The sequence below is a fragment of the Pantherophis guttatus genome, chromosome 18 (assembly GCF_059756535.1).
Source record: "Pantherophis guttatus breed Tessera chromosome 18, ASM5975653v1, whole genome shotgun sequence".
Classification (NCBI taxonomy): Eukaryota; Metazoa; Chordata; class Lepidosauria; order Squamata; family Colubridae; genus Pantherophis; species Pantherophis guttatus.
This window is the reverse complement of record NC_142080.1, coordinates 12,025,764-12,036,593: the sequence shown is the minus strand read 5'-3', so window position 1 is coordinate 12,036,593 and position 10,830 is coordinate 12,025,764. Positions and strand designations below refer to the sequence as shown.

At 44.7% G+C, this 10,830-nt stretch overlaps 1 protein-coding gene across 1 annotated transcript; it reads left to right on the top strand.

Annotated features, from left to right (window-relative positions):
- The first annotated feature begins 451 nt into the window (after nucleotides 1–451).
- Nucleotides 452–9,946, top strand: LOC132711910 (SLAM family member 5-like). Its single transcript, XM_087881183.1, has 5 exons — nucleotides 452–521; nucleotides 4,277–4,594; nucleotides 5,521–5,784; nucleotides 8,918–9,058; nucleotides 9,831–9,946. The coding sequence occupies exons 1-5, from the start codon at nucleotides 452–454 to the stop codon at nucleotides 9,944–9,946; spliced, it is 909 nt and encodes a 302-aa protein (XP_087737309.1).
- The last annotated feature ends 884 nt before the right edge of the window (nucleotides 9,947–10,830 follow it).

The following is a 10,830-nucleotide window of genomic DNA, read 5'->3' as shown; positions in this document are numbered from 1 at the left end:
ATGGAAACTGAACAAGGAGAGATTCAACATAGAAATAAGGAGAAATTTTCTGACTGTGAGAACATTCAACCAATGGAACAGAAGTTGTGGGAGCTTCATCACTGGAGGCTTTCAAGAAGAGACTGGACTGCCATTTGTCAGAAATGGTATAGGGGCTCCTGCTTGGGTGTGGGATTGGACTAGATGACCTCCAAGGTCCCTTCCAACCGTTTATCAGTTGTTAAAATCACTCAATCAATAAACTGTTGCAAGAGTTCTTTCACACAATTTTGCAGTTGCAATTTCTCTTCCACCGAAGAGGCAGTCCTCGATACTACCACCATGAAAGTGTCAAAGAGAGGCTGTAGCGCTTTGAATATAGTAAAGACCTTCATTAGAATATTATGCAAATTAACCAGACTATTTATATTTTGCAGAAATTAGACTTTGCCTCACTATACTTCTTCTTGAAATGCAAGTCGCTGACATGTCATCCAAAAGCATTATCAGCTTGTGGTTATCAGTCATTATCTTAAGATCTGGTAAGTTGTGTTTCTCTAGCTTTATAGAATTTATAGAATACTGAATTGTATTTCTAGCTTTAGAAGAATTTCAGAAGAAATTTTAGAAGGAATTTCAAACCAGGACTGAAATTGGGGCTCAAAATATGGTTTGCTTCCTTGAGTCCAGTCAGGATCTTTACTGGAATAGATATAAAACTCTGGAGGAATTTTGCTTTCCACCCAAAAGAGCTGAATTGGAGAAGAACTTCAAAAAAAAAAAAAAAAGCAGCTAAGATTGAAAATTACCTACAAACTCTGTAATTTCCTGTTTTTCTTTACAAAACCTGAGTCATATAAAGACAATTATATGTTACAGGTGGATTTCATATGTTACTCAATAGCACAGCCTAAAAATCAACAGTGCTAAAGACCCAATTTCTAATAATAATGCAACTCCATAGCATGTAAATAAAAATGTCAAACTCCAGTATAATTTTCTGTTGATTCAATTTCTTGTGATGAAATGATATTTCGTTTACTGTGTTTCATACTGATTTATAAATCTGCTGATTTATAAGGACAGGTGATAAATTTATTAATAATTACACAAAGGGGATATAGAGAATATTCATAAGTGAGAGCTGAACCTGGTGCTCTCTGAGTTTGGTAATTTTCTTGCAGATATTTTATGACCCAACTAAGTAACATCATCAGTGCTGGAAGGAAGTGGGGTTTGTGGAACGGAGGAAAAGGAGGAGTAAGAGGAAGGGCAGCTGTGGGGTTCTTGGTGCTCTGAGTTTGGTGGGGTTTTTTGCAGACATTTTATGACCAAACTAGGGAATATCAAGCAGAGCAGAGCAAGAAAATAGTCAAGGGAGGGAGGGAGGATACAGAGAAGAGTAGTTACGTCAGTGTTGGTGGACTTCTCCTCTTTTGGGATGATTGACTGACATGAGAACTGGGACAAATGAATTTGGCTTTATAGTGAGGTCTGTGGAGATATAAAATTTTGGTACATTCCAACGATTCTCTCTCTGCCTAACTATTTTTTTTTATTTTGATTGATGAAGTTACTTGAATGAGTAATGACACTTCTCAGATTAACAAAATTGATTCTCTTCAATTAAACACCAACAAAGGAGACTCCAGTGGCTCATTCAATTCAAATATATTTCCTGATGTCAATTTCTTCCTTGCTTCTTGTCATGTCTTTGGAACAATTTTGGAAAACCTCCCAGTCCCGTAAACAAAAGCCTTTCAGACTGTTCAAAATGATTCTGTTTCATAAATTTCAATGTCTTTGCATAATTTTCCTGTTCCAATATATTCAATTTATGTTTAGCTGCTATCCATTTACCTTTAATTTGCTCATCTCCCCGTTTGTCTTGTAATTTTTCTTCCCAATTTTTGATCTCTTCCTTTTTCCTATATTCTTTTTCCCTTTTGCATTGTAAGCTATAGTTAATCCTCTTGCATATGCTTTCATTGTGTCCCACAGGTTCTGAAGAGAGGTGTGATCTTTTGTATTATCTCTAAAAAATCATTCTAATTCCTTTTTCATTTGCTCTATATATCCCTTTTCCTTCAGTATCTGTGGGCTCAACGTCCATCTACTCTTTCCTTGGTTGTCCTTTCCATATCAACATTACAGGGTTATGATCTGCCCAGTTATTTGCCATTATTTCTACTGTTTCTGTTTCTTGCATAAGTGTCTTGGTTACCCAAACCATGTCTATTCTGGACCAGGACTTATGGGGGTTAGAATAATATGTGAATTTCTTTACCTCGGAATTATAAAATCTGCAACCATCTATTAAATTCACTTCTTGTACTAAATCCATAAAAGTTGTAGGCAGTACATTTTTCTTTTTTTTATTACTCTGATCACTGCTATAATCCTTTTTACATCTACAATTGCGTTGAAATCGCCAATCAAACATATATTCCCTATTTTTTCTTCTATTATCTTTTGATGTACTTTTTTTTGTAAAATTCTAATTGTCCACTGTTCGGCGCATAGATAACCACCAATAACATACTTTTATATTTAAATTTTACTTCTATCATCAATATTCTTCCTACTGAATCTGCATATCTCAATTTACACTCTATTCCTTCTCTAATGTACACCACTATTCCTCTTTTCTTTTCTTCCGCTAGTGTTACAAATGATTCCCCTAATTTTTTACATAATAAGTATTTTTCATCTTGTTTTCTTATGTGTACCTCTTGAAGGCACACAATATCCATTTTTTGTTTTATCACTTTTCTAAAAATTTGATTTCGTTTAGCTGGAGAATTGAGAGCATTTACATTTAATGATAAGATTTTAAAATTTTGTTCCATTCCTTTGTGGTTCTACTATGCGATATTTCCTATTACTTCCTGTCCTTTCTCTTAGCTCTTCTTTTCACTCCTTCTTCCTCTTGAGGTTCCCCTTCTTCCTCTTTATCTCCTTCCTCTAGTAGTTTTTCTCGCTCTTCCTGTTTTTGTGTCCTTTAAGTCCTCCGTTCCGGTTCCTCCCTGTTACTATTTGCTCCTTCTATGCCCATCATTTGGTCATGCAGGTTCTGTGCTCTGTGCTGTGAATCCACTTTTATTTTTTTCCCTTGCCACGACACCACCATTCCTTCCGGTATTATCCATCTAAATGGTATATGCCGTTTATTTAATAATGTGGCTAGGAACCAATATTCTTTTCTTAGTTCTCTTATTCTCTTAGGTACTTGCTTTAGCGTAATTATTTCTTTGCCTTTATAAAACATGGGTTCATTTTTTGTCATTTTATAAACAATGTCTCTTATTTGGAGGTGGGGGTGGAGGTGGGGATACAGTACAGCCTCGATTAATAGGACTAAAAACCCAATGTCAGACCAAGCTGTAATAATAATGCAAATCCAGAGCATGTAAATAAAAATATCAATCTCTGCTATAATTTTCTGTTGATGTAATTTTTTGTTGCAGTGAATGAAACAATACTTCTGTCACTGTTTTTCAAAGCAAAATCCTGCTGATTTATAAAGACAGGCAATGAGTATTTCAATAATTGTACAGAGATATAGAGAATATTCATAAGTCAGGACTGAAGTGTGGGATCCTTGGTGCTCTCTGAGCTTGGTTGAGCCATGGTGGTGGTTAACAGAGTTAGCCTGCAATACTGCTTTCAAACCAGTATTGCAGGCTAACTCTGTTAACACTGTCAGGAGTTCAATTCCTGTGCTAATTGTACAGGTGATTGTTGATGTGATTTAGCTTCACCTGCTGCTTCCTGTCCGATAGAAAGCTTGTGATCCACTTACAAGGTCAGACACTGAATCAGTTTAATTAGAAGAATATCTGGAATGGTGGTGCTCAATGCTGAGCTGAAGTCTACAAAGAGGACCCTTGCATAGGTCTTTGGAGATTCAAGATGTTGTAGGATTTGCTCGATAGGCAAATTGCAAGGGGTCTAACAGAAGATCTGTGATGGTCTTCAAGTGGGCCAGCACGAGCCTTTCAAACGTTTTCATAATTATGGATGTCAGAGCAACTGGTCTGAAGTCATTCAGTTCCTTGATGGAGGGTTTCTTCGGTACTGGGATGATAGTAGAGCATTTGAAGCAAGAAAGAGCACAACACATCTCTAGTGATTTATTAAAGATATGAGTGAAGATGGGGGGCAATGCATCAACAGTCCTCTATCCTGGAGCCATTTAGTCTTTCTTCACAAAGGTTTCCTGGGAATCTGAGGGTCAGAAATGAGATTCTTGGAAAGTCATGTGGTCCAACTTTGAACGTTTTCTGTGGCCCTGCAGGAGTTTGTGGAAGAGAAGAACTGTATAGTGATCTGGGGTACTCTGTCACTTTCCGATTGATGAAACCTCCACCCTATCAAAATATTTACTGGAGTAAAGGTATCGGCAAAAACTCCATAAATATTGCTGTGGTGAACTTTCGGGAACCATGTCGTCTCCAGCGCTCCCACGCAGCCTATAAAAACCGATTGTGGGTCTCTAAGGACTGCCAAAAACTAGTTCTCATGAATCTAAAGAAAGAGGATGCTGGCACATACACGGCAGACATTGTTTTACAAAACACAACTGCAAAGGAGTCCTTTAACCTGCAGGTGCGTAGTAAGTATCCCAGCCATGGCAGCAAATTCTTGGCCTCCCTCCTTTGCCCAGGCTGATGTGGAAGGGTGGGGGGCTTTTCTTTTGAGGGGTGATCTTTAGGTATCCAGTTTCTGCAGAGATGAACTTTTTGGAGGGAGCCCAGAGCTGAATGTTGGATAGCTCTTTGTCCATTTTTTGCAATGCAAATTATTTCAAGATGTTTTGATCAGGCCGAGCCTTGCTTATGTTCCCCCGCCCCTCCACAAATCTACCATTTTGCTCCCTGTCCCACCCTGCCCACCATCTTCCACACCAGGAGATTTGGTTCGGCTGAGGACTTGCACTTCTACGATGGGTCAGAAATGGAGTTCAAGCCGTGTCCTGCATGCTCTTCCCTCTGGAAGTGGGACCATGGGGATCCGTCACAGCTCCCTCCAGGCTTCCCTCCCACAGGGGCATAGGCTGCATTGGCCAGACCATGTGGGTTCCCAGACGGGGTAGCAGGGAGTGGCTGGTGTGCTTTGAAACTGGGATCTCCAGAGAGGCAGTTTAGGAGTCTGTCTGTGGATCTGGTGGGACTGGTTGGAACCTCAAAGACTTTGGGGGAAGAGTCAGGGGGTCCCTGAGGGTCCCTGAGCCTGGAAGGTTATCCTCGTGCCCTCAATCCCTGGTTTGGTGTAAGGAGGGCTTGCTGGAAGGCAGAGGGTGGGGTGTGGGGTGCCTGCCCTCCTGTATCATGGTGGCCATAATGTGTCATTATGATGTGAGAGGGGGGATTGTTGTGGTGTTGTTACTTGTGACAGAAATGGATGAGACGTATTTTCCTTGCTCTAATCTAAGCAAATCTATGGATTGACTCATGTCGTTGCTGCTTCTCCTTCCTCTCTGGCCTCACTGTGATTTTGTGGTCTCTCACAATGTGATGTGTCTCTCCATCTCCTGCTCAGGAAAGTTGCCAGACTCTGAGTTACGACTGACCTGCATTTCCAAGGGGGCTGGAAATGGAACCTGGCAGCTGATTTGCTCTCAAGAGACCTGGAAAGGTGAGGTGAACTTCAGATGGATCTCAGATTTCTATGCCACGGATGAAACCTTAGGGAGTTCTGTGATGGAGCTCACCTCCCAAGACCTTGAACTAATAGTCACCTGCGAGGGAGAAAGCAAGGATAGCATAGCATCCAGGACAGTCACCTTAAAGGAAGTTTGTGCTGGTAAGTTTTTCTCTCCATGAAAGAGACTTTTGAATCAAAAGGAGCCTCATTGCGACCACTTCTCCTCCTATGACCGGAGCCTAGTGGATTGGTCCACTTCCTTAGGCACAGGTTGACCACTGAGTGGGACTGTTTCCATTGCTTTATATATTTAACCACTCATGATCCAAATTTGTGTTTCCTGACCACAGCAGAAGTCCCCTCTGGGCATCTTGAAGTTGCAAATTACCCCTTTGCCCTTCCTTCCAGCAATTCTTAAATTTCCCCTTCAGATTCCTGATTGATCTCTGTTCATGTCTGGGATTGGAGGGTCTCCTGGCCAAGCTTCCCCTCTTCTCCTTTCCTGTGTTGATTGTTGTGATTATCTTAGATTCACACAAGGGTCTTCTGACCGGGAAGGAACAGCCTTTTATATGATCTCTTTCATGTTCACACACTCCCCCCTCTCAAAGGGGGCCATTCCCCATTCAGAGTCTGCCCTGATCTCCATTCTACATGTTTCCCCTGGCTAGTATCACCTTTGCAAACTGCACTCAATGAGGCAATGGGAAAAAGGGGTTTGAACAGAGCCTCTGGGTCAGTCTCTGCCTGACACAGGAAGGTCACCCTTGCCTCCAAAGCCAAATTCCCCCCTTGATTTCTGGACACCTCCAGTTGAGCTGGCAGCAGGACAGAGGCAGCTGAGAATTGGGATGAAAAGGGGCCACACACATTCAACAAACAGTGTTTGTCTCCAGAGAGTTATGCTATAACACACACACACACACACACACACACACACACACACACCGAGGGGCTTTAGGGCTGTCTTACCCCCACAGTGTTTGTCTCCAGAGGGCAAGTCATCTATGTACTAAGTTTGGTTGGAATTGCTCAAGGCATTCCAGAGTTATGCTTGAACATACATACATACATACATACATACATACATACATACATACATACATCCTTATATATATAGGTAGAGAGGGATAACATGGAGAATTGCAGGATCTGAACTCCCCACGCAGAAACATTAGGTTAAAAGTCACTTTTCAAAAACCCTCCCAATTGTCTGGTGCAGTGGGAGCCAATCCCAAGATGTGAAGATGTTGTGGGAACTCCGAGCTGAGAAGGTGGTAAGAAGTTGTTTCAGGCACAGCAGTCTGGCTCCTCTGGAATTGAGATGAAACAGATGGTCCCAGGCTCATCCCTCCCCCCACCCATTCCCAGGAGCAAGGTAAAAGACACATCACAGAACTTCCCTCCAAGCGCCCCACCCTTCCCTCCAGAATGGCAGTGTCCCTCCAGTATATGAACAAATGTATTGTAGTAAAGAATAGAGAGGACTCTTTTACACACACACACACACACACACACACACAAACACACACACACACACACACATCTGGGTGCCAAATCGCAGGGATGTATGTGAGACTCAAAAGGGTTGAGGCAGTACTCCAAACTCTCATTGTGTGACATGTAACTGGAGAGGATTATCAAGGTCTGGATGGGAAGGATCAGGCTCAGGCTCAGTCCTAGCAAGTCTGAGTGACAGTAGATTCAGGGATCTTGTTTCCATGGGGTCACACTTCCCTAACCTCTGTGTCATTCAGGGGTCCTTATGGACTCTTGGCTTGTGTTGAGCTGTGCCCAGGAGGGCTTAGCATACATCCATCTCATGTGACAATCACACTAATTCCTGCCACTGTCACACATGCTGATCCAACTTGTGTTGGGACAAGCCTTTGAAGACCGTGCAAGAGCTTCAGCTGATCCACTGGGGGTCAGCACAAGTAACTGTCGGTACAGATTGGTGCACCCTGGTAACACCTGCTCTGGTTGCTTGACGGAGTCTGGGTGCGTGTCAAGACTGACTTATACTTCCACCTATATTCTGCTTTGCTTGCAGCTTGACAAAGAAAAGGGAGGGGGTGGAATGGAATGCAAAGGTAGGGGGAATGGCATCCCATGAGACGCTGCTCCCACCCCAAGCAGATGTCCCAGTGCGGTTGCCTGGTTCCCATAACAAAATGCACAGGAGTTATTGGTGGATGTAATGGACCGTGGGTGGCCGGTGGGAAAAGTGGGGGATGACCTATGCTCGCTTTTGCATGGGAAGCCCAGAGCTGATTTCACTTCTTCCGTGCCAATGTGGTTTATTCCGTAAAGTTTTATATTCTTGGTAAAATAATGTTGCGGGAATTTCTTTTTTTGGCTTTGCCAAGTGGATGTCAGTGTTCCAGAAAGCTTCCACGCTGCCACTGGACAGTTGACATCAAACCAGCTCTCCAAATAGCAGCCCACTTGGACCCCACCAGGAGGTTGGCAGTTTCAAGATTTTGGCACCAACAAAGAAATGGAAGGGTGGGAGAAGCCAAGGGAAGACTCCTCTCAAGAGACCCCAGTGGCAGCCAAGCCGAAGGCCCAAACAGAGGGCTGAGAAGCTGGAGCAAGAGCCCGTGCTCCAGAGGGAGAGAGTGACGGAAGAATCAGCGAGCCCCAGCAGAAGCAGAGGATCAACCTGTCCCCCCTGGAGTCACAGTGATCTGGGGGAGCAAGTGGAAGGCTGGGCGAGCAGCCAAATGGAAGTTTGGAGACAGATTTATTTATTTATTTATTGGTTGGTTCGATTGATATGCCGCCCTTCTCCGGAGACTCAGGGGCGGCTTACAATGCGTTAAGCAATAGCCTTCATACTTTTGTATAGACCTGCTTAGTAGGGCTTTTGCCCCCCCCCTAAGCGGTGTTCTTTTTTATACAAAGTCAGCTTATTGCCCCCACAATCCGGGTCCTCATTTTACCTACCTCGAAAGGATGGAAGGCTGAGTCAACCTTGAGCCTGGTGAGATTTGAACTCGCAGTAATTGCAGGCAGCTGGTGTTACTTAACAGCACTTTAGTCTGCTGTGCCCCCAAGGCTCTTGTTATGATGAATGGTTCCAGAGACATTAAGATGACCTGTTGAGAAAGGAGGGTTTGGCGTGGAAGGGGAGTAAAATCTACATCCCAGCCAGCCAGAATGATATGTCCCATTCCAGGGGCTGCTTATCTGCCTGGGCCTAGTGCTTCTTCTGCTGCAAATGCAGACAAGCACCTCCATTCTCTGGGGCCTCCTGAAAGGATTAACAGGGGCTGTTACTCTTTTTCAGGACAGACCAAGAACCCTTCAAGGCTGCATCTCTGGGCCCTGCTGTGCCTTAGCAAAGTGGGAAATCTTCTCCTTCTTGGCTGTTTGGGGCTTCTTCTGGTGGTGAAATCCAGAAAAGGTACCATTTTAAAGAAGCCCTCCTGTGAAAACCAACTTTTCCTTTTCCCTCCTCCCTCTCTCCCCTTCCTTCTCCCTTTCCCTTCCCTTCCCTTTGCTTTCTAGACCTCCTGGTCCATCCTGTCTACTAAAGCTCAACCTCTACTTTGCTTTCTACTTAGCAGCTGGAGGAAGGAGGATGCTGGTCCGATTCCTGCCAGCCTCCCAGAGGAGACCACAACCACCTGCAAGACATCCCAGCTCCATGTCAAACCCAACTGATGGATGCGACTGATGAACCTTCCCCAGTTCCTTCGCTTCAGATGTCCGTGGTCTTCTTTGATGGCTTTCAGGAGGGTTCTTTTGGACAAGGGTGCTTGCTTCCATGGGCAATTCACTGAAGATGATTATCAGTTTGGCTATTGGGGGGAGGGCTCAAAAGGTGGCCACGGGGCTAGTCCATGTCACTCTGTGTGGCCACTCCCTTCTTTCCTTTCCCACATCCCAATTGCCCCAGAAACTGCCTCATCTGCCCTCCCCCCCATCACAAATAAAATCCACTTTTGCTGCTTGTTTCTTTGTTTAATATTCAGGAGTATTCCCTGTTCCTTTCCCCACCACACCGTTGTGAGGGAAGCTGAGGGAGCTTCCACAGCTAAAGATCATGCTGGGGCCTCAGGGAGCCTTCCCTATTCTCTCTGGGTGTGTGAGGGGGTGCTACCCTGGTTTTCTTGCCCTCCATCTTTCCGTCTCAGTCCCGACTCCCTATTTTCAAACCCACCCTTTGTTTCAGTCATGGGGCTTACCCATTTCCACAGGGGACCTCAGCCCCTCAGGGACCTCCTTTCTTCCCTGGCTCCATCCAGATGAATTTCCTGAGGGGGAATGGCTGGGGGCCCCTGGATTGATCCAAGAGGTGGCAAAACACTTCTGACAAATAAGTCTCGTGTTAGGTGTTTTGTGCCAGCCATGGTGGTTTCTTAAAAGGCCACCAGGTGGGAGCAAAGAGGCACCCATTGGGGAGAATTAATGCCCCCCTGGCCCCCTCACACATCTTGGTAAGGGAGGGGAGAGGGGCCCCTATAAGAACCCCTGCACAGGGTCTGCTCTTTGGCTCTTGTTCTAACTTCCTACAGGACTCAGTCCAGGCATGGATGCCTCCATGCCAGGGAACTCATTTTACTCTACTTTACTTCTACATAAAGATTCAACTTGATTGCATCCTTGCATGCTGCCTTTTCTTGGAAAAGCCCTCAATGAACCATTGATCTTCATGAGATCCCTCACAAAGTGGTAGCAGAGGATGGTTTGAGGCAATGCTTCCAAGCCAGCAGAAGCAAGATGCCTGGAGGTTCCAGCAAGAACCCCCAAGAGATGGATGGCAGGAGATCCCCGATTGTGACTAGAAGTCTTCAGTCAAGAATGGCAGCCTTGCGGGGACTTCCGGTTTCCCTGTCTTCGGCGACGGCGGCGCCTTTTGAAGCTCCGCCAGCCCCGCCGCTCGTAGAGCCGCTCCGAGACGAAGAAGCGGCTCAAAAACTTCCAAATCCGTAGGATTGAGGAAGAAGAGATCGCAGGGCACAGGTCGAGCCCCTGCAACCCCCAGGGAAGTTTCTGGGGAGAGAACAGGCGTGGCTCCCTCCCAACCTGCTGAAACTCCGGGCGACGTGGGACGATTCTGCTTTCGCAGAACAAGCCGGCTGCAGGAAACTTAAAGCAAAAATAACCAGCTTTAATAAACAGCGAAATTACCTGAATCCTGAAACTTGGAAATGCAAGTATTAGCGCTTTGTTGACTTTTTAAACTGAGAAAAATGC